Consider the following 24876-nt stretch of genomic DNA (forward strand, 5'->3'; position numbering starts at 1 on the left):
TGTTGTAGTTGTAGTTGAAGTTGTAGTTCATTGTAGGTCTTACATGTCAATATTGGGAGGAATGAATACCATGATTTTATATTCAATACATTGATACCAGGAAAATTAAAAAGAAATTGCACAGACATAGCAAAAATGAAGGCTGAAACTCCTCGTTTTGAACAGTGTTTTGCATTTCGTTGAGCAGTGTGTAATGATTGATTGAAAGCAAACAGTTATTTGACTACAAGTTGTGTTGTTTTGAAGGCAAACTTCAACTTCAATTTTTGCTGCATGTTTTAAAGTTTTAAATGTTTTGGGAGTGTTAGTCTTTTGCAAGCAAAATGTGTCATTTTGGCCAGAGTGATTTAGACCTGTGTGTTATAGTAGGCTAACTGTTGTCAGATGTCAGAGCTGACACAAGCATTAAAGCGATTGAAGAAAACGGCAACTCAATATTGTACATAATTAGAATTGAGAATCTTAAATTATGTGTAGGCCTATAGGCTATAAAGAGAATTTGGTAGACCAACAAAATGACATAGGACCCAAGGAGCCCCCAAAGGACCATGGGAATTATCTTTCTAGAGGTGGCAAATTTATTTTTAGTGCTTCTTTTGCGTTCCCAAATACGTTTGACTTTGCAAGGAAACGCAAAACTTTTGCGAGGGAACGCAAAAGGAGCTCTAAAAATAACTTTGTAGGCCTACCTCTAAAAAGATAATTCCCACCATGGTCCTTCGGAGGCTCCGTAGGGCCCCCTTCGCATGCAGTAACGATATTTTTCTGTAGAGGGTGCTGTCAACATTACTCCCAGATGATCCTCAAAGATGTTGTCTTTACCTAAAGTCGTTGGCTGGCGAATTCGAACTCTCATCCGTCAAAAATCGATACTGGGAGAATCACGGAGAGAAGTAATATCGAACTGTTACCATATTCCTCAGACTCGGCGTCACTGTCAGAAATCATCCAATCAGTTCCACTTAAAAATGTCTTTCCAGTATCCACAAGTATACCGTGATGAAGCAGTGGTAAGTAGCGACATCTCTTAATGCTAACTAGCCAAACTAACGTTAGCTCAGATGCCTCCATCATCATGCCGGGTATGGGTGGTAGCTATCGTTAGCATTGGTTAGCCTTGTAATGAATGGATGTTAACCCCCGGTCTTTGTCTAGCTTGAAAACATAATGACAGACGCTCACTCACTGTTCTAACGGTTCCTTAACGATTCTGAAAAGCTGACAAATATAAGACCAGCACGTAAAGGCCATTGTCCTAGTCCTGCAATGCCAAAGTTGCCACTCCCTCAATATTTGTGACAATCGTTAGTTACATGTTAACTTATTTATGCTAACGTTAATCTTACATCATATAACTAGACGTCATAGTCTGAGTGTAACACGTTAATACTATGTATTCTTCATTATTGATTTAAGGCTGTAGCGAAGGGGGAAAAAACATGAAGCCTACAGTTGCAGTGCAATGTTCAGCTGCAGTGTTTGAATAAAATGTCAGGGGTAAGCCTACTGTAACTGAAGTATGAGGGGTAGCTGTCATTAGCAAGCTAGTTGCAGTTAGCTGTTGATGATTGCAAGTGAACGTAGCCAGGTTCAGTGAGTTGTGCTGATGTTTTAAGCCAGCCTTTAGAGCCATAGGTTTGTATGATCATAGTATTTATTAATGATGAGTATTTGCCTGACTGTTGACATAAGCTTGGTATTGCCAATCAGTAAGAAAAATATGCAGTTGTCACAGTCAAGTTGATTAAGTGTTGCCCTTTGTAAATTTCCCTTGTCTAAAATCTCGTCAGGTGGATGAGTACCATGGCCAGAAGATCCCTGACCCATACAGCTGGTTGGAGGACCCAGACAGTGAAAAGACACAGGTTGGCTCAGTAGCGCCCTTTTTGGTTTACAAAAGACAGCGTTTGTACAGCAAATGTACTGCAATGCTGCTTCACTTGTGGAGTTAAATGGCGCAGGAAAAACTATTGACCTTTCATTACATCAGACTTGGATGACAGATTATATATATATATTTTACTGTTTCCAAGTATGCAAAGAACATTTTGGCGCCCCCTACTGTTGCAAGATTCTCACTCCTCTGCACGCTTTCTCAGGCCTTTGTGAATGCTCAGAATCAATTGACTGCACCATTCCTGGAGGGTTGCGAAGTCCGTGAGGTCTTCAAAGAGCGCATGACTGAGCTGTATGACTACCCCAAATACAGTTGTCCATTCAAAAGGGGCAGTCGGTAAGGAATCACTGCAAATATTACACTCCGGTGAATCTCTGTCTGGCATGGTGATGTATCCGGGGGTGTTCTAGAATGTTCTTCCTCTGGTGTTCTGCAGATACTTTCATTTCTACAACACTGGGCTCCAGAACCAGAGTGTCATGTACGTTCAGGAGACCCTGGAGGCAGAACCCACAGTGTTTCTAGACCCCAACACGTTCTCTGAGGATGGAACAGTGGCCCTGCGAGGTCAGTGATATCTCTCTCTCTTTCAGTTAAAGTGAGCTTTATTAGCATGACAAATGATTTTTCATTGCCAAAGCAAAGCAGAACATTTATACATAAGGAATAAGACTGCTTGTACAATATATGGCAAATAGATCCAAGATTAACAAACAAACTGTTGAGTGTGTGTGTGTGTGTGTGTGTGTGTCTCTCTCTCTCTCTCTCTCTCTCTCTCTCTCTCTCTCTCTCTCTGTCTCTGTCTCTGTGTAGATGATTAGTCTTTGGCCTATTAGTAGATAAGGTATTGGATAGGCAAACACTGAGGCCGGGTTTTGGTTGCACCAGTGACTGCATGGGTGTCGTCATGACATTACACTCACATTTGATTTGTTCGGACACAAAGAGTATCCTATCAGATCTAGACAAGGGCCTCTGTAGTTTTGGCTTAATGACATGAATGTGTGTGTGTGCAGGGAGGTAATTATGTCAATACATGCATTGTTTTGTGTGTGTGTCGTGTCCAGGTCCTCTGTTGTTTTGACATGGCACATGAATGTATATTTATAGTATGGGGGGTACCTACATATCTATACATGAACCTGTGTGTGCGTCTTTGTCTCTCAGGTTACGCATTCTCGGAGGAAGGTGACATGCTGGCGTACGGGATCAGCGCCAGTGGCTCGGACTGGGTGGAGATCCGCTTCCTGCGCGTGGACGGGGCCAAGCCCCTGGAGGACAAGCTGGAGCAGGTCAAGTTCAGCTGCATGGCCTGGACCCACGACGGCCGTGGCCTCTTCTACAATTCTTACCCCAAGCAGGAGGGCAAGAGCGACGGTGAGGGAGAGCAGCAGCAACCACTGACCTGACCTCTGACCTCAGGATTTTGTGTATTTTCTTGTCCTGGTCTCCTCCATAGATATAGAAAGCTAGAGACCGCATTGACTGTCGAGTTCTATTTGGTGGCATCGTAAATGCGGCCGCCATATTGCTGGGGGCAACACCTTTATTGTAGTGATGGGCAAATGAAGCTTTGGTGAACCACTAAACCACAGCAGTGTGAAGCTAGCAACACTAATGAAAAAATCCAATATGGCTGCCACATCTAGATTTTTCAACATAAAAGTCCTTACCCAAACCAGTATATGTAACCAAAAATATTGGTTTGCTAAGGACTTTTATGTTGAAAAATGTATGTGTGGCGGCCATCTTTTTGCTTTTCAGCTAGTGTCGCTATGTTCACACTCCTGTGGTTCAGTGGTTCACCAAAGCTTCATTTGCCCATCACTACTTTATTGTTTATGGGCAACATTTGCAGGCAATCAGAGACACCTGATTTCCAGTCAGAGTCACATGTTTCTCCATGGGCCTCCAGTGACTGTTGCCCCCACCAAGATGGCGGCGCTATTTACGGACGTTCTGGAGCCCAATGCGGTATCTAGCTTTCTAATATCTATGGTCTCCTCCACATGTTGATCTTCTCCTTTCTCTCTTGTGAAATTGGGTCTTTGTTCCTTTGCCCCACAAAGAATTGTTCAGTGTAAAATAGCTGACACGTTTTGATCTGATCAACAAAATAATAGTCATTTTTTTTTTTTTTTTTTGCAAGAAAATATGTTAATTAGCTTGCTTGCAAATAAAGGTAAGGGCTGTCTCTCTCCCTGTGAGGTGACAAGCAGATGTAAGCAGCATAGTAATACAAAATCCTCATACAGAATTCTCTCTCTCTCTCTCTCTCTCTCTCTCTCTCTCTCTCTCTCTCTCTCTCTCTCTCTCTCTCTCTCTCTCTCTCTCTCTCTCTCTCTCTCTCTCTCTCTCTCGTCCCCCTCCTCTGATGCAGGTACGGAGACATCCACCAACTTGCACCAGAAGCTCTACTACCACGTGCTAGGCACTCCTCAGTCTGAGGACGTGCTGTGTGCGGAGTTCCCTGACCAGCCCAAGTGGATGAGCGGAGTAGAGGTGACGGACTGACCCGCCTACACACACACACACTCAGGCCCAGGCTACACTGAGTCCACAACTGAAGTGCTCCGCTCACGTAGTGTAAAAATGTAGCCTTAGTAGACTGGTCTAATTTTTTTTTAGACCGGACACTCCACGATCACGTCTGGTGTAGCCAATTCCATTGATTATAGTGGGAGCTAATTGTTGCAGCAGACGCTATGCGAAAGGAATGCTTCAGTTTCGTGCCCGGTGTCGCCTCCCTGTTACTCCCAAACACACACCGTGCTTTTCCCCACGCCATATACTCCAGGCACACATGTGCATCAATTCTGACACAAACTATTGACATTCATGTTCTCTGAACTGTTCTTGGAGACCCTAGAGTAAGGAATCCATTGGTGTGCCTGTTGGGTACTTTGTTATGAAATTAAATTTTAGCAGCCCTTAAATGACATTTTAGCACTTCGTTTGGTCCACTAGGTGTCACTCTAATGTGCTATGTGTCAGAGCCGTATATATAGAGAGTTCAGAGAACTCAAATCATGGGCGCCATGTTTAAGACCAACGTCAGATGATTCTACAGTGTAACCTTATGGGACGGACAAATATGCTATGTTGAAATAAATCACTTATTTTCACCATTAACAGGCATATACAGTACATGTTATCAACATTTGTCGATATGGAAAAAGGCTCTTACGGAAATATTCCAGTGTATATTTACCTTCTATATCTTAACTCTTAGAACCCCCAGCTGTTTTTAGGGCATTTTCACTACCTTTATTCATAAGGATTTATTCTGGTCATTGTAAGTGCCACACACACATATTATATATTCATAATAACTCATTTCATGTGTTAGTACTAGCATTGTTAGTGTAGCATTGATTTGTAAAGAATTAAAATATAAAAAGCGTATTATAAAAATTCTTATATTTTGACATGTATCTCACCACAGCAAGCTCATAGCTCTACATGCATTTCATGTAGGGCAGACTGTCCTGAATCGGGCAATATAAATGCCATGTTGGAGGGATACTCCGGGGCTGAGCAATTTACAGAAATATGTGGTGTGTGATTTACTGAAATAAATGCCATTTTTTTATTTAGTGATGAAAAATGACCTTTCTGTGCTCCATATCTGTGACACGAACTGATCTGACCTGACTTGACCGAGGTTGCGTGTTAGCCTGCGTGTCTATGGTGTATGTACTCATAATGATTCTCAACTTTTTACTGCATTGCCATGAACAAAGTAAAGGCAAAAAAGGTGTTTCTTTGTTGAACAAATTGGGATGCAATGCAGGAATTTGCTAGGATCTCAAAACCGAGATTAGCTTTGCCATAGAGAAATACACGATAGCGTTGGATTATAAACATGCTTTGCCACAAGAACAGACAAAAATGTGGGGTAAGTCCAGCTATATGAAGTTATTATTTTGCTGTCACTTCGTCTGTTTTATAACCCAGAAGGATGTTGGTATCAAATGATAGCTCTGAGTCTCCTCTTTCATCTGACATACGTGGCATATCTATCCGATCACGGGTCCGCGAGTATTTCAAACGAGAGTAATGGGTGTGCACCGTTGGTTTGTGTACATGACGTTATTGTTTTGCAGTCACTTCGTCTGTTTTTATAAGCCAGAAGGATCGATAAACATAGTGCCAATGGATAACCCTGTGTCTCCTCCTTAATCTGATATGCTTGCCATATCTATGCGATCACGGGTTCGCGAGTAATTCAAACAAGAGTAATGGGTGCGCAGGTGAACGCAGAGAAGTATAGGCTGTAAATATGATGCAATTTGATTTAATTTCATGATTTTTTCTAATTTTTGTACTTCATCGTACAGACAAGTGTGTAGTCTCTTTGGAAAGCCCCACTTCTGCTCTATCATGCAATAAAGGTTTCATCTCGCTGCGATGAGTTCCGGAGCAATGTAACAGAAGAAAGGGTGTGTTTTTTGACGCACTTTGCGTCAATCGGGTTCTAAGGGTTAAATGGGCCTGTAAAATGCCCATTGTAGTGAGTGACCACGTCGTGTAATAAGTCTCGGAGCAATGTTTTACCTTTCAGGCCAAATGCAGAAGGGCATTCAGTGACTTCCTTGCGCTACAAACACACAATTTCTGTACTTCCAAAAACGTTGTGACAAGCAACTGAACTCTTAACAAAGGCGGTCGTATAGGTTTAGTCAGTTAGTCAGAGTTTTTCCTTCCGGATGTTTGTTTTTTTTCCAGCAATTTTGTGTCAACAATTCCCGGGACTGAAAGACCAGGGTGCATGAAACTCGGTGGGCATGTAGCCCCACAAGGATGACACTGAACCATTGTTTTTCCATTTTGATCTGCCCCCATCCCTCCACACAAACTCACACGCACTTACATACACAGGCACGTACACGTACACACACACAGGCACGCACACAAACACACACATGCTGGCAAGCAGGGACGCGCGCACACACACACACACACACACACACACACACCCCATTACCCCACACACACACACACACACACACTCACAAGCAAAAACAGACACACAGAGAAGCACACATATACACAAAAGCAAACGTGTAGGGGATGGAGTAGGAGATGGAGACAAATTAACAAGCATGATTTTTTTTTTTTTGTGGAGAGAATGTGCAGGACTGAGCGGCAGTCATATTTTGTACCGCTTTGCGGTACATATAGTAATAACTTAGTAGTAACTGAGGCAAAGTTATGTATCAATAATATTTTGTGATCTAAATCAACATAAATTACATGCCTGTGCGGTTTTCACAGTATATTACATCTGAGTTACAGATGACAATTGAAATCAGACAAGCTTAAATTCAAGTCATGACTATGGCTTGGCTAACTTCAAACTTCATTCATTTCTAAAGCAGTGTTAAAGCAGAACATCTGAGGAATGATAGTTTGTGTAGTTTGAATTATCGGACTGTTTGTGGATCCATGGACTCTATGGATTACTGGAACATTGTGAAGGGCCATAAATACCATACCGTCATAACCAAGTCTGAACTTTATTTCATTAGAATACACAAGTAACCACCCCCCCTCCCGTAGCTTTACGTATAGGCTTATTCTCTGCAAACAGAGCTAGCTGTCACCGTCTCCAGCATGCCCCAGGCTACATTAATATACAGCTGGCTTCCATGTGCTCACACAAGAGTTTGCGTCCTCACACGAAAAAGATAAAAAGATTTGCGTTGAGCACCTGAAAGTTTGTCTGGTGTATTCATGCAGTCTGTCTATCTGTGTGTGTGTGTGTGTGTGTGTGTAGGTTTCAGATGATGGCCGATATGTGCTCTTGTCCATCAGAGAGGGCTGTGACCCTGTTAACCGACTGTGGTACTGCGACCTTCAGACTGTACCCCAGGGCATTACAGGTACACACCCCCACTGTCCACTACAATCTGGCCATTCATATCGGTTCCACGTCCTCACCCAGTAGAGCAAGATGTGGGGCTCTATACCTGTTGAGCGCACATGGGCTGCTGATATGTACTGTATATTTGTAAATTGTAAATACATAATTAACATCTGTACTGTAAATGGCTTTGGAATAGACAAATAGCTTGTTATACTTATATTTTCTCTAAATTATGTCCTTAAATGACCCTAAATGAGTAAATCTTAATATAATGTTGATTGAAGCAGGTATTAGGAGTTATATTCCATTGTGATAATCGGTGGTGATGGTCCTAGTGATGTGATGTGACTTGTTTTGGCGTCGTCAGGGCTGTTGCCGTGGGTGAAGCTGATTGACAACTTTGACGCGGAGTACGAATACGTGACCAACGAGGGCACAGTATTCACCTTCAAAACCAACCTGGACGCCCCACGATACCGCCTCATCAACATCGACTTCAGCCAGCCAGCCATGAGCGCATGGAAAGAGCTCATCCCCCAGCACGACAAGGATGTCCTCGGTAAGAGAGAGAGTGTGTGTGTGTGTGTGTGTGTGTGTGTGTGCGCGTATGTGTGTGATGTGTGTGCGTGCGAATGTGTGATGATGCGTGTCTGTGTGCGTATGTGTGCGATGTGTGTGCGTGCGAATGTGTGCTTGTGCGCGTGTGTGTGTGTGTGTGTGTGTGTGCGTGTTTGTGCATATGTGTGCGATGTGTGTGCGTGCGAATGTGTGCTTGTGCATATGTGTGATGCGTGTACGTATGTGCAATGCGGGTGTGTTTGTGTGTGTGCGATGCATGTGGGTGATGCATGTGTGTGATGTATGTGTGTGTGTGATATGTGTGTGCATTACATGCACATTTTTTTTTATTTGCCATAATATTTCATTAATATGGAGCCTCTAAGGGGACATGAGCAAAAAATAAAGTTTAGCTTCATGTGCTCCCACGAAACCTTCATGTGCACTTACAAACATTCATGTGCGCACATTAAAAGGTTTTGTGTGAGCACTTGAAAGTTTCGCGTGAGCACATGAAAAGTAGGCTACTGATGCTTTGCAGGTTTTACATGGGAGACAAATGGGCCTTATTAGTCTATAAAGACTTTGTTTGTAAGTCAACATTATATTATACAGCATCATATAGTAGGCTATTAATTTAAAGCGAATTTAATGGCTCTACTTATGGGTTATGAACAATATGGATTCCTGCGCCGACAATGCGAGTGCTTTGAAACCTATTTCGCACCATTGTGAATAATGCTCCTACTACGCAGAATGCAGCCAGCTACCACAGTCAGCAACAAGCTCCAGTTCATTAGAAAGGAAAGCTGTCTGTGTTTATGAACAATTTGTTATGAGAGCCTTTGTACCACATATAATTAGGCCCTTTCCTTACACCGAGTTCAACACCCCTTGGGTCTAGTTCTCCTTGAATTAAACAAACATCCTCCTCATGTTTAATACATTTATTCTCCTTGCATTTTGTGTACATCCACCTATATGGAGTTGTCCAGATGTTTGTAACTGTTCATAAATGAAAGTAATTGCCCGATCCAAATCGGTGTATCCCATGCACCAGAACAGATTACAAGATAAATTTGTTTTAAATGTCGTATGGAAGCAATATAATGGTGACAACTTGCAAGCAAAGCAGCAATGTCCTTATAACGACGAGCTAGATTAAAATATAGTACAACTAACTCCTGTACTGTAGTCATTTCTCTAGCTGTCACTGTCTCCAGCATGCTACATTAATATACAGCCGGCAGAGTTTTGCGTCCTCACACGTTTTGTGAAAGTTTTGTGTGAGCACATGAAATTAAAAGGGCTCCATAAATTAAAGCAACAATGACAACAATTTACCAATTATGTGCTTATCAGGCAACTAGTTTTGTTATCAGCTACAAATGAATTTTGATGATGGGCCTATATGGTCATGTGAAGGATAAATAAACGCATGTGTCCTGGGTAGGACCACAACGTAAAAATGAAAGAAAACATCTCGCAGCACGACATGTTTTTGCCTTGCCTTGCACCAAGGCCACCTTAACTGCTTTAAGATCACAAAATATAAAGAAAGAAATGCTCACACCTCCAATCTGTCTGCCTGACATTTCCTGGTATGGCCTATGTACAGTTTAGACGGGGTTTAATAAATAAAAAAAAATGTATCTTTTTGATTACAGAAAGATAAAATCCAAAAAGAAAATGGTGAAATTCTTCATGAAGAACACATCTATTGGGATCTGTATCAAAGGATACTAAATAAAACATGTTTGACCCCACAGGATAAAGGACTGCAGACCAAACGACAAAATAAAATTTTGTTGTTTTCTGTAGTCTTTGGTGTGCAGATCCTTGTATATCTGTACTTATATGACCTTGCAAGCAAAAGCGTGCCTGCGTGCGCGCACACGCGTGTGTGTGTGTGTGTGTGTCTATTTGATCGATTCCAAAACATCAATCCAGTAACTTACTGTTGTCCTTGTCTCCCTACACTCTCTCACTCTTGCTCTCTCGCTCTCTCTATCTCTCTCTCTTTTTCTCAGTGTTCGCCACCTGCACCTTCTCCAGCTTCCTGTTTGTGTGTTTCCTGCACGATGTGAAGAACGTGTTGAAGATGTTCCGGCTGGCGTCGGGCGAGGAGGTGCGGACCTTCCCCCTCGATGTGGGCTCGCTCGTGGGCTTCACAGGCCGCAAGAAGGACTCGGAGATCTTTTACTACTTCACCTCTTTCCTCTCGCCAGGTACACACACACACACACACAAGCTAGATAGATAGATAGATAGATACTTTATTGCTCCCCAAGGGGAAATTCAAGGTCTCGGTAGCATACAGACATCACACACAACATGCACGTACAGCAGAAAAAGTAATATAAGTATATAAATATATAAAAAACTTGTTCAAGCTTGATTAGCAATAACAATCTGATGTTTATGCCATAGAATCATGTTCTGATCCACGGACAAGGACAAATCTGTGCACAAAATTTAAATTAAAATATTTTATCTTGTTTCTCTCACGCACACACACACACACACACACTCACACACTCTCTTCTCCTATTCTAGCCATCATCTACCACTGTGATCTCACCAAGGAGCCTCTCCAGCCCCATGTCTTTAGGGAGGTCACTGTCAAGGGCTTCGACCCCTCAGAGTACCAGACTACTCAGGTATCACCACGCACACACACACACACACACACACACACACACACACACACATTCTCACACAGTATTGCACACCTTTGTATTTCTTTTATGTCTTAAGCTGTATGTCGCTGCAATTGTGGGCCCTAATTTTTAAATGCTGGGCAAAGTTCAAAGTCAGTCTATGAGCGAAGTTCCCACACATGAACTAGCGCCATAATGTGGTGTGTGCATGAACAGTGTGCTACACTGGCTACCTATGGCGGCCCGCATCAAATTCAAGGCTCTAACACTTACCTACAAAGTAGTCTCCGGTTCTGCTCCCACCTACTTGAATGCCCTCATACAGACATACGCTAGCTCTAGGACCGGGCAAGCCCTCAGATTTAACGACGCCTAGCTCTACCACCGCACGCTCTGGCCTATCCAAACTTTTCTCATCTGTTGTTCCTCGTTGGTGGAACACACTGCCAGTTCCTACAAGGGCAGGGACATCCCTCTCCATTTTTAAAAAACTCCTGATGACCCAGCTCTTTAGAGAACATCTCCTCTCATAGCACCACTTACAACAAGTCTTTGCTGATCCTAGCACTTACCAGCCGTCTTGAACTGACACTCAACTGTTTAAAAACAGCACTTACTGATGCACTTATTCTTACTGTACTCTACAGTACTCTTACTGTAAAACTGTTACCATGTTGTTAGTCGCTTTGGTTAAAAATGCGTCAGCCAAATGTAATGTAATGAACAAGCGCCGTCATGTGGTGTGTGTGTGTGTGTGTCTGTGAACTAACACCATTGTGTGGTGTGTGCGTGAACTAACGCCATCATATGGCATGAGACAGCTTTTAGCTGAGGATCTTTCTCATGGTAATAAATATGTAAATAGATTTTGCATAGTTATTAAGCAAGCTTTAGTTAGACTTTAGACTTTGCCCAGTGTTTAAATGAGGGCTCTCTCTCTCTCTCTCTCTCTCTCTCCCCCACGCCCCTGTGTGTCTGTGCCCATGTGTCTGTGCCCATGCGTCTCAGGTGTTCTACCCCAGTAAGGATGGCACACAGGTCCCTATGTTCATTGTACATAAGAAGGGCATTAAGCTGGACGGTTCCCACCCTGCTTTCCTGTACGGTTACGGAGGCTTTAACATCTCCATCACACCCAGCTATAGGTGAGAAAGCGCACACACGCGCACACACCAGGTACACGCAGGTCACACATCAATCACACACCCACACGGTAGATCACAAAACTACCCCCTACCCACACCACCATACACACACATACACACACACACATGGAAACAACATAATTCAGAGTTGTTTTTATAATTATATATATTTTTTTAATCTTATAATAAGTGCATTGTTCTGACAATTTGCTATTCTTGGTGCAAGAGTACTAGCTGCCTCTTTCTGTTGCTGTGTGTGTGTGTGTGTGTGTGTGTGTGTGTTTTTCAGTGTGTCTCGGCTGATCTTTGTGCGCCACCTTGGGGGGGTGTTGGCGGTGGCTAACATAAGAGGAGGGGGCGAATATGGAGAGACCTGGCACAAAGGTAACACCACACACTGTATTGTTTGACCGTATGTATGTTTGCACATGCCAAAACACTAACAAAAGGTTTTTTAAATAAAGTGTTACTTTATGTATATAGAATATGGAAACTAATTTAAAACTTGGCCTTCTCCATACTTCTCTCTCCCTCCCTTTCTCTCTCTCCCTCCCTCTCTCTTCCCCTTCCTCTCTTCCTCTCTCTTCTCTCCTATTATCTCTCTCTTTCTTCTCTTTTCTTCCTCTCTCTCTTTTCTCTTCTCTTCTATTCTCTTCTTTTTTCTTCTCTCCCTCCCTCACTTGGTAGCTGGCATGTTGGGGAACAAGCAGAACGTCTTCACAGATTTCCAGTGTGCAGCCGAGTACCTGATTAAAGATGGCTACACCTCCCCCAAAAAGCTCACCATCAACGGAGGCTCCAATGGAGGACTGCTCGTGGGTAAGACAACAGAGTGTGTGTATGTGTGTGTGTGTGTGTATGTCTCTGTCTGTGTGTGGAGACACTGAAGCAACTGCTTCCAAACCGCTTGCTGTGTGTGTATACAAGGGAAATAAATACTGCACCATGGTGTACTCAAATTGCCTGTATCATGTTATTTGTGTGTGTGTGTGTGTGTGTATCAGGTGCGTGTGTGAACCAGCGGCCAGATCTGTTCGGTTGTGCCGTGGCGCAGGTGGGGGTGATGGACATGCTGAAGTTCCACAAGTTCACCATCGGCCATGCCTGGACCACCGACTTCGGCTGCTCTGAGATCAAGGAGCAGTTTGATTGGCTCATCAAGTCAGTGCAGCGCGGTGTTGGCGTACTGCGCCTAAAACTCTCGTATTTATAGAATAGATTGAATGAATAGCTTTACGTTCATCCATCCAAATTGGTTGTTTTTGGACCACACAAATATAGCCTGTGTTATGTTTAGGGCCTGAGTGCTGAAAGTGCAAGAGCCCTGTTGTTTTTGAACAGATGATCGTGTCTTCTAAGATATACTTAGAAGACTTTTTTATAATTGTATTATTATTATTATTATTATTATTATTATTATTATTATTATTATTATTATTATTAGAGTGCATGAAAATGCAATTTACTGTTATCCGATTTCTTCTTATTACAGTGCATGAAAATGCACTGTACTGTTCTTCCTAGGCTTCTTCTTCTTATTATTCTTTTTCTAACGCAATTAATGCAGCTTCAACGTTTAACGTAGAAACTTCATTAAAACTATGTTACGTAGGTCTTACTTAGGACATCTGGGCTTAACTTTTATACTTTTTAAACTATTTATTAAAAACTCCTCAAAATTTCCCTATAGACTTAACATTGGGCTGATGACCTCACAATGGGCTAATTAACTTGATTTGCACCTGTATCAACTTCCAGCTGCTCATCTAGGCCCCATCAAAGAGCCAGTTCAACTGATTAATTGATTGATTGATTGATTAAACTATTAATTAAAAACTATTAGGCCTTTATGACATCACAGCAATTAGAATCTGTGCCAGGTGGCCAGGCCACCTGCATCAACTGTCAGTTTCTTAGGCTTTAAGCATACAGTCTCCTTCTCTTAAGACTAGCCTACACATCCTGTTCAACTGTTCAGTCATTCCAACTATATTAAACCTCATCTACCTAGCAAATAATTTTACCATTTAAACTATCCACCTATATTAAACCTCATCTACCTAGCAAATAATTTAACCATTTAAACTATCCACCTATTTAACTGTTCAGTCATTCCAACTATATTAAAACTCATACCTAGCAAATAATTTAACCATTTAAACTATCCACCTATTTAACTGTTCAGTCATTCTAACTATAGTAAACCTCATCTACCTAGCAACCAATATAGTTTGTTTTTACTCTGTATGATATTTTACATCATATTTTTTGCATTTTCATGCACTGTATTTCCTTCAGGAAATGCTTTTCTAGTTATTATTCTTCTTCTAACATTTTTTCTGCGTTTAATGCGGCTTCAACCGTTTAATGTAGAAACTTCATACAAACTGCGTTACGTAGGTCTTACTTAGGACAAGTGTGGAAGGTATTTTTCATATTTGTAACTTTTATACTTTTTGAACTATTAATTAAAAACTATTAATTTTTAATAGCTAACTAAAATTTTAACTAAAATTTTCTCCATAGACTTAACATTGCCAATTATGGCATCACAATAGGGCACTTAGAATCCTATGCCAAGTGTTCCAGCCAGAGCCATATGGTTCCGGCCACCTCCAGCAACTGTCTGTCTCAGGCTTTAAGCATACAATCTGGCTCTCAGACTACAGATCCTGTTCAACTGTTTCCTCTGCCCACAACTGTTTCAAAATAAAAGTCTCCACTACAATAATTCCCTATTAAATAATTTAACCATTTAAACTATCCAACTATTTAACTGTTCAACTATTCCAACTGTCAGTTATCATCAACTATGCCTCTAACCTACTATATTAAACCACCACCTACCTAGCAACTAATTTAGCAACCATTGAAATTAAGCATCTATGTCAGTTTCCGTAGCAACCAAGATGATTATACCAGCAAACCACTGTAGTAATCCTTTATTTCTGATAGTAGCCACCATGGACACCCTAGCAACAACCTAGCAACGACTTCAAGTACCCTAGCAACAGCCTAGCAACCACATTCCATTAAATCCTAGCAACCAGCATAGCAACCACCATAACTACTCTAGCAACAGTCAGTTGTCATCAACTTTGACTCCAGTCAACTGTTTCCTCTCCCTACAACTGTTTCAAAATAAAAGTCTTCACTGCTATAATCCCCTATTAAATTATTTAACCATTTAAACTATCCAACTTTTTAACTGTTCAACTATTCCAACTGTCAGTTGTCATATCAACTATGACTCCCGTCAACTGTTTTCTCTGCCCAAAGCTGTTTCAAAATAAAAGTCCTCACTACAATAATTCCCTATGAAATATTTGAACCATTTAAACTATCCAACTATTTAACTGTTCAGCCAATCCGACTGTCGTCATCAGCTATGACTCCCGCCAATTGTGTCCTCTGCCCACAACTGTTTGGCAGCCTGGGCTTTTCAGTCAACTAGTGAGATCAACTCCCAATCTACATTCAACTTTTAAACTGGCTACTTTTAAACTATTATTAAGCTGTGCAACCACCATGTCTGTCCTAGCGTCATTTTCATGCACTCGTAATTCCCTGGAATTACATTCTCTAGTTATTATTATTATTATTATTATTATTATTATTATTATTATTATTATATAGTTATAGATAAAGAGAGTCTTTGTTGTCCACAGGGGAAATTGTAATAACCGTTGTGCAAAAGCCTCACAAGAATACATACATACATATAACAGACACATCAACTAGAATGTGTGTGTGTGTGTGTGTGTGTGTGTGTGTGTGTGCACCTGTATGTGTGAATGCACCTGTATGTGCGCGTGCGTGTGTGTGTGTGTATGTGTGTGTGTGCACCTGTATGTGTGCGTGTTTGCACTTGCAGGTACTCTCCGCTGCACAACATCCACATCCCAGAGGGCGAGGGCGTTCAGTACCCATCAGTGCTGCTGCTGACCGGTGACCACGACGACCGCGTGGTGCCGCTGCACTCACTAAAGTACATCGCCACGCTGCAGCACACCGTGGGCCGCTGGCCGGGCCAGAGCAACCCGCTGCTCATCCACGTGGACACCAAGTCCGGCCACGGCGCCGGCAAGCCCACCAGCAAGGTCATCCAGGAGGTGGCGGACACCTACGCCTTCATCGCCCGCTGCCTGGACCTCAAGTGGGTCAAGTGAGATGCCAGGGAGGTTTCTTGCTCTCCCATTCTCTTTTTCTCTCTCTCTCTCTCTCTCCCTCCCTCACTCTCTCCCTCCTTAGCTCACTCGCTTGGTGTCACCTTGTCTCGAGTTTGAGCTTCTTTCTCTCTCTGTGTCTCTCTGTGTCTCTCTCTGTGTCTCTCTCTCTCTCTCTCTCTCTCTCTCCCTCCCTCCCTCCCTCTCTCTCTCCCTCTCTCCCTCCTTAGCTCACCTGCTTGTGTTTCTCTCATTCACACGTCACAATTTTCGGGAGATTTCCTGAGATTGTGGTGCTGTTGTTTTTTTACTCTTTTCTCTTCATGTAGCTCTTCTCTTCTCTTCTTCACTTCTCTTCACTTTTTTAAAGAGATGTCTATGATGGTTCATCACCATTCTAGCGCATCTCTATTTCCTTCCCTCTCTCTCTCTCTCTCTCTCTCTCTCTCTCTCTCTCTCTCTCTCTCTCTCTCTCTCTCTCTCTCTCTCCCTCTCTGTTTCTCTTGCTCCTTGTGAGAGGATTTCTGGACACACTACTAATTGCTGGGATCCCCAGACGAACCCTGCACTCAGGCTGCCACATTCAAATGGTCAAACACTCATCTCACACACACACACACACACACACACACACACACAATCACAATCACAATCCTTGGCTGACTTCAGATGTCACAGCCATGGACCATGGATAACTCCCCTCATAGAACACACTGACACAAAGACAGACATAAAGACATACACCCTTCAGGTTTTTATTTCCCCTGTAGAAAAGGCTTTGATTCCCCAGCTGAGAAAGACAGCAGATTCTTCAGTGTTTCCCCTGCCCAGTGTGTAAGAGGACAGCATGTGCTTTCAGATTGTGTGGACAATGGCAGAGTTGCCAGTTACACGTGTGTGTGTGTGTGTGTGTGTGTGTGTGTGCGCGTGCATGTATGTGCGCGCACGTGTGTGTGTGTGTGTGATGGGAGAGAATGCGATTATTAAGTATTTGTCATATCTATACAAGGCCGATATTCATTTCTACCTCCAGTTCCGTAACACACAGATTGTTTACCTCTGAAGGGATCTTCGGTTTTTTGAACACCATGGTACCAATAAACCAGAGAAAAGTTTTTGAACAGCACCAGTCCGTGTCCAGATGTGATTATTTGACACCCGGAAAGTGTTTCATCGACATTGGCTGGGAAACATGTACATGTGACCTGCAATTGAACTTTTAGTACTCAAAATGTTTAATAATAGAAAACAAATGTATAAATCAGCTGTTGCATAGCTTTTCTTTAAAAAAAAAAAAAAAAACATCTATGGTAAAACATTTTAAAATTCATAAGTCAGTTCACCTTTTAATGTACACTACCAGTCAAAAGTTTGGAGACACTTAGACATTTCCATTCCACTCCATTATAGACATAATACCAGCTGAGATCTTTGTATTGTTTTTTTTAATCAGGGCAGCAGTTTTCAGATTACATTATGTGCTTACATAATTGCAAAAGGGCTCTCGACTGTTGTAGAAAGAAATGGCTGATCTTTAATGCAATATTAGCACCCAGTCATGCCCAATATTAGCACCCATTCATCCAATGTTGTAAAGGCACATTCTGTTTACTAATTTAATATCATTTCAAAAGGCTCACTCTGTTTCTGTTGACTGTGGCTCAACTGACTACGGCGTCCGTGAGACCCGTGGGGACCCGATTCGAGTCTGACCCGGGTCATTTCCTGATCCCGTCCCAGCTCTCTCTCCCACTTGCTTCCGGTCAGTCTTCACTGTCCTCTGTCAATAAAAAAAAGGGCAAAAAGGCCAAAACATTTGCAAGAATCTAACCTGTAGTTATTTGTTTAGGTTTCTAATAGCATGGACCAGGATCATTGGAGAAGAACCTTTGATGAAAGAATGATCAATGTTCTTTTGGGTTCCCAAGGTCATGGAAATCCTGGAAAGTTGAAATCCTATTTTTCCAGGTCTGGAAAAGTCATGAAATTCGTAATTGAGTTTTGTTCATCATTCGATTTTGTCATTTATTTATTTATTTATTTATTTATTTATTTATTTATTTATTTATTTATTTGCTTGCTTATTTGGTAGGGATAATGCTATTTAAATTGACTGACAAAATGCTGTAAATTAGCCAGAGTTAGCTGTGTGTGCTAATTTCCATCCGTTGTGCCTGGCCAGTTAGACATTTCATTCAATGTCCTTGAAAAGTATATGGAAAACTTTTCAAATGTGGTCAATGCAAATGAGTGGAAACCCTGTTTCAAGAAAAAAGTATGAGCTGAGGCGCACTTTACTGAAGACCATATCTTTCATATGGATACGGTTCCACATAGATCTTGATTCTTCAGTACCTCAAAACATTTGTTCGAATTCAAGGGTTGCCTATATAGACAGGGCAAAACCCAGAACGATCTGATTTAAGGTTACTATCAAACATTTCTCAATACATTTTTATATCACGCATAGTTAATGAGATCATTTGCATATTTGAATACATTAGCAAATATAAATGCATAATAAAGAAATGTACTGATAATATGACTGTAAATAGATAAGTTAATGGCTTTAGGCCCAAATAATATTCAAATTGTATCAAATATAACAAATGATCATACAAAAATGTGTTTTTAGATAGGATATTGCAGTTACATTAAGCAAATTAGGTAATTGTTTACCTTTTTCGTTCATGTGTGACTTCACCTTTACAAGAACATCATGGCAAAGCAATTATGGATGTTTTTACTTAATTAGTGTAAATATACACTCTATGCATTATTTTGTGAGGGCTAATTTGCATATGGGTATCATTTTATCAACTAATTTGCATGCAAGGATGGGTCTGTGAAGAAATAGGTTCTAGTTTTGAGGCTGTATTGTAACTGATCTTCCACTGTAGTCCACTGATTTTAGTAATAATAAATAGTATATAGAAATAGTATGCAGTAATATTCAAATAAGAAAAACAACATTTTACTATTCAATGTGAATTGGTAATCAACATAAATTTCTACGAAATGTACCTTTCAACCAGTATTGCCATCAGCATAATTTGCTAGCTAACGTAACGTTTGCATAGTAGGAGGCAATGGTTTACATGTCAAAGAAATCTTATGACAATTTAAAGGTTTTTGGTCATATGTGTGACTTTGTACACTGGCGCTTGTTTCATTCCTATTTTGCATTCGAGCGGCACGTTCCGGCACAAACGTTCCCTGGTGCTATTTTGGTATGGTTTTGCTTGGCAATAATGTAGTGTGTGCACAATTTGTTTAAGATGCGCTTGCTCATAATTCTTCTATTGTCTGAGATGTACGTCTTCGGACAGAGAATTAGATGCGGGAGGGACAGGGTCTGCCGACCCAGACAGACCTATCCTTCCCTCAGTGAGGAGGAATGTAGGCGTAAGCTACGGCTGACCCATCAGGCTGTGACAGATGTCTGCCATCTCCTGGCAATGCTATTTAATCGAAAACACACACAAACACGCAGTGTAATTGAACGAACATTCGGTATACTGAAGATGCACTTCAGGTGTTCGGATAGGTCAGGAGGCACTTTACTAGCCTGGAAAATCATGACCCTGGTAATCTAGAAAGATTAAGGGTCTGGCCACGAATAATGAAAATGGTCCAACTCGAGGGCCGGCACTAAGCATGCATTTGAAAATCTCACTACATGATTGGTTCCTCGCGATGCAAGGGGTAAAAGTAACATGCATCATTAATCATTGCCAGAGTGTCTCGCAGAGACAATTCAGATTGTGCTTTTGCGAGAACTCTGGATTTCCAGGGTAGCACTTTACAGTACAGTCCGAAAAAAGTCGCAGCATTCTTTGTGGCATGTTGTGTTTTCACAATGTGTTTCCATTAACCCATTTTACCCCATCGGTCACAATTGTGATGAAAAATGTACTTTATAAGCCTCTAAAACTGTAACTGGGGAATATCCCAATACTCTTTCAGTAAATATTGAAACAATAGAGTGTTTCAATGAAATGTGTGCAGTGTCATGTTTTGAGTAAATTGTCACATGACCAGAGCTGTTTACTTCCTGGTTGCACCTTGAGAAGAGGATGACGGCCTAACAGCTCCCAAATAAAAGGTTTTTAAAGTATGTTAAAATAAACATAGGACAAATATTTTTTGTACACATGGTCTTTAAGGTGTCTAGTTATGATATATACATTTATAATTATTCAAATGTCTTTGGTGTGTTTGCAGAATGAGGAAACATGTTAACGGTCACAATAGTGACCGGTGGGATAGAATGTTGTATCTAGATGCACACATACTTCTACACCTACAAACACACACACATACTCATACATACACACATACAGAGACATACACACACACTCACACACAGACACACACATACACACAGATATACACACATACACATATTCACACACACTCAGACATACACACATGCACACACACTCAGACACACACATGCACACACACACACATATTCACACACACACAAATATACACACTCACACACACAAATATACACACTCACATATATATGTATATGTGTGTGTATGTGTGTGTGTGCATGTGTGAGTGTATTTGTGTGTGTGTGTGTATCTGTGTGTGTGAGTGTGTATATCTCTGTGTGTGTGAGTGTTTGTGTCTGTGTGTGTGTTTGTGGCTGTGTGTTTATTTACCAGGAGCTTCGGCTTGTTAAAATAGAACCCTGAATGTTTATGTCTGTGCGTGCGTATATGTATACAAACATCTACACACACACATATATATATATATATATATATATATATATATATATATATATATATATATATATATACACACACACACACACATATATATATATATATATATATATATATATATATATATATATATATATATGTGTGTGTGTGTGTAGATGTTTGTATACATATACGCACGCACAGACATAAACATTCAGGGTTCTATTTTATCGAGCCGAAGCTCCTGGTAAATAAACAATGTTTACATATTTGTCATATTTATTATTGCCATTGGTCTCAGTGTTCATATCAGTTTGAAAAGTCCTGTCAGAATACCTTTATTTTAACAAAAAAGCAATTTGAGCAACCTTTAATTGAGCATACGCTTATTATCCCACTGGTCACAATTGTGACCGGTAATAAAACTCACTTTTTCATCTACTTTTCTACATTTAAAAAAAAAAAAAATTATTGATTACTTCAAAGGGTTGCTAATAACACATGATTTGCATATTTGCATGTCTGGGAAAAATTTGGGCTTAAATGGGATAATCATGGATGTACTGATGGCATAAATGAGCAAATATTAGAGGACTTAAGGAGACGTGATGTTGAACTGCATGTGCCAATGCCATTTAACCCAAATGCCCCAGCAGCAGCACGGAAGAGGAGAGCTTACCTGACAGAAGAGATGCATTGTCTATAGTGAGGTATAGTGAAACAAAGTAAACTCGGTCTAATGTTAGACTACATTGCAAAACTATCACCATGCATTCATAACCTTGTGATTCAGTGAGAGTGAGCTCAAAATATCGGAAAGTATGTCTTTGTGACATTTCTTTATTTACATGTACAAAGAAAAATGCCAGCCATGGAAACAATTGTGCCAATTTCCTCCCATGCCTATTTAACCAAACTAATTTGGGTGGTATTCTCCCATCCCCATACAATGCCACTTCTCTGTCTTTTACGGCCCTGACAAGAACGTCGGTCTCATCGGCTGTGAACCACTCCTGGTGCACCTGGCAAATCAGCCATTATAATAGCAATCCGCCATGGGACAAGTGCGCCTGTTTTTAAAGGGAATGTGAGAAGACGCTCTGATTGGTTTATTGCATGTGACGCCCAAACCACACCTATGAGTAATGCCAACCCATTTTAGATTTGCGTCGGGCACAAGAGTAATTTATCCTGGCGGTATAATATAAAATCTTGTTTTATTTCTCTAACATTTTACCACTTCCTGTATTTCCAACAGCTAAATAAGACATTTATAAAAAGTAAAATATTAATCTTATATAAGAACATCATATTTAGCATTATACTATTAAGCCTATCCCCTTTAATGGGATATTTTCTCAAGGACAATACCTGCTTTTCCTGATTTCAAAAATCATGTGGAACATATTGCTTGTTTGGATGACAGTTCTGGATTCCAATAGAGGTGGATCAGGGCTTTGACTGGGAACTATACTGTTTTTGAGCCATTCCAGCATATTGCCTTCTGCCTCAATGTGCCATTAATCCCTCTCCCAAGACAAAGTTTTACAACTCAGGAAAAAATTGCATTTTAATTCTGCTTTAATTCCAAAGAGTTTCCACCATTCCTGCAGTTGAGAAATATAACCAGCGCATGAGTTTTCCATCCATATTTCATTATGCAGAAGTTTCTTGAGACATTGGCAAGGTTAGATTTACGGGTTTTGAGAATGGGCCAGAACTCTTATTTTGGTCTCATATGACCATAAAGACCCTTACACACATCATGGGAAAACTCAAAACAATCTTTATTTACCACCTGCTGTATGGTCCAATTTTATGGATAGCTCTTAAGGGTGTGGATTTCTTCTATCACCCCAGAACATCACCCATTTTGTGAGCTGATGTGATCAGTGACAGCCCTTACTAGGATCTTCCTCAGGTTCTTGGTTTCGCTTTTCTCCGATGCATCTGAGTGCTGTGAGGCAACTGTTCATTTGGCTCAGCGGTGCAACTGATTATGGCAGAGAGAGCTTTGGCCATAAGTCCCAAACCAAGGAACTTGTTACAACTTCCTCTGTGTATAAAAACATTATTATTAATGTTCACTTTAAATCACTTATTTTGCTTTCCAAAATGTATTACACCATAAATATAACAATAAAACACTGATTGGATGTCCTTTTGTAACTGAAAATTGTGATTTTTCTTTCAGGGGGATCGAGAAGCGGCTCTATTCCTATAGCATCTTTAAAAAAACTAAAGCAAGAAATAACCATTTGAAAACAATTTCACAATTACCACTCATGCTCTGTGTTCTTTTTTAATCAGCCAAGAAATGTATCATTTATGTACTGCTCTGTTATATTTGGTTTTGGTCTGACTATAGCAGTCCAAGATGGGAAAGACAAAGTAAAACAGACAAACCTTTTATTCTCTTTATTTATTAACACTGCACAGCACAATGCAGAACTATAACTATACAATCAAGGCAATATGAGGTCTCAAATATTTTACAGTAACGGATAGGAATCAAGCCCAAACCTTTCTCCTAGCCATCCTGAAATAGCTAAACAATTACAGCCATAGGCAACAGAAACCAGTCAATCACAAAGAATACAAAAATGGCAGAAGCTCTTGTGGCAATTATAGGTAAAATACAAATAAAGGCAATTTTAGACATTAATTATAAACAATTATATTTACATTTTTCTGACATGAAATTGAAACATTGATGAGGAGAAAGAAAGTGAACTGCTGATTGAATGAAATTACAAAAGTCAGTAAGATTAGTAGAGAAAATTAAGCTCACAGAGACATGGAAATGTTAAATATATTTTGTTAAAAAGTACCTAGCACAGATTACTATAGGAAAAAGTAACGAACAACAACACTGTAGACTGTTAATTTACACATTTAAAATGGTTTTATATTGTTACTGGCAAGTGCATGGGGTCATTTAACTTTAATACATTGTAGGGTCATTCATTTCCTATTTTAATAAAAAAAAAACTGAGAAAGACAAATTGAGTGCAATTCCAAAATGCTAAAACTTTTCCTCTTGAAAATACTTTTCAGTTCAACAACAGGTAGATCTTAATCAAAAGGGGGCAAACAACCTAAATATTTAGAACAGAAAACGTATTTTAAATGAACAAAACCAAGTATGTTGAGTAAAGCAAAATAGCTATCATTTTGGTATGCTAATAATACAATATCAATTTATAAGAACCTTTAGGAACCATGAAATAAGAGGCTGATCTAATAACCCTAAAGCTTTCAGTCACTGTTGCTTACAGTAGGTTATGCATATAATTTGTGGATGTATTGACATGTATTGACAATTCTTTGTTATGTAAAGATATGTCTGAATTGGTTGATATTGTTCCACGTGGAAGCTTGTTGAAGGAGACTGATAAATGGATAATTTCTATAGGCTAGATTGAGGTGGCAGAAGACATTTGATTAGTATTCCAATTTTAAGTATTGTGACAAGACAGGTGTTATAGGCCATTGACTATTTTCTGGAAATAAAAGTGAAGGAATATTGTACATATTAAAGGAAAGTTTTATTTAAAACCTGAAGAGTATATTTCGACGGTTGCTTCTCCTCATCACCTCTAATTAAGTGTGCAAAAGTCCTCATTCATAAATAGCAATTAAAAAGAATGAAAACATTAGAAACATTTTATACAATCTCTATTTGAATGGTATAATCGGTTTGGTTGGAAGACCAATAAAGCACGAACAATACAACATATTGTTTAAGTAAATTATGGAAAAGTAGGCTATGACTAGCCATTACTATTCGGTAGGTTGACGTTGCAACCTCAGATTTGACCCGACGCTTTTGTTGCACTTGCCGTCATTTTTGTCAGAAACAG

General features: G+C 40.4%; 1 protein-coding gene across 3 annotated transcripts; it reads left to right on the forward strand.

Annotated features, from left to right (window-relative positions):
• The first annotated feature begins 817 nt into the window (after positions 1-817).
• On the forward strand, positions 818-23423 carry LOC125299722 (prolyl endopeptidase). 3 transcript variants are annotated; one of them, XR_007194430.1, is made up of 18 exons: positions 818-1010; positions 1791-1865; positions 2100-2233; positions 2334-2464; positions 3065-3274; positions 4278-4399; positions 7677-7782; positions 8134-8325; positions 10355-10552; positions 10881-10984; positions 11993-12129; positions 12419-12513; positions 12817-12948; positions 13134-13290; positions 16004-16285; positions 17930-18057; positions 18145-18263; positions 23208-23423. XR_007194430.1 is itself a non-coding variant. In XM_048251126.1 (17 exons), exons 1-17 carry the CDS (start codon positions 969-971, stop codon positions 18150-18152), a joined length of 2253 nt encoding a protein of 750 aa, XP_048107083.1. In that variant the 5' UTR covers positions 818-968; the 3' UTR covers positions 18153-18310. The 3 variants fall into 3 exon arrangements, 2 of the variants coding, with proteins under 2 accessions (XP_048107083.1, XP_048107084.1); XM_048251126.1 differs by lacking the exon at positions 23208-23423 and having other exon boundaries at positions 18145-18310; XM_048251127.1 differs by lacking the exons at positions 17930-18057; positions 18145-18263; positions 23208-23423 and having other exon boundaries at positions 16004-17421.
• Positions 23424-24876: the final 1453 nt, after the last annotated feature.

This window comes from Alosa alosa, chromosome 8, assembly GCF_017589495.1.
Source record: "Alosa alosa isolate M-15738 ecotype Scorff River chromosome 8, AALO_Geno_1.1, whole genome shotgun sequence".
NCBI classification, from domain to species: Eukaryota; Metazoa; Chordata; class Actinopteri; order Clupeiformes; family Clupeidae; genus Alosa; species Alosa alosa.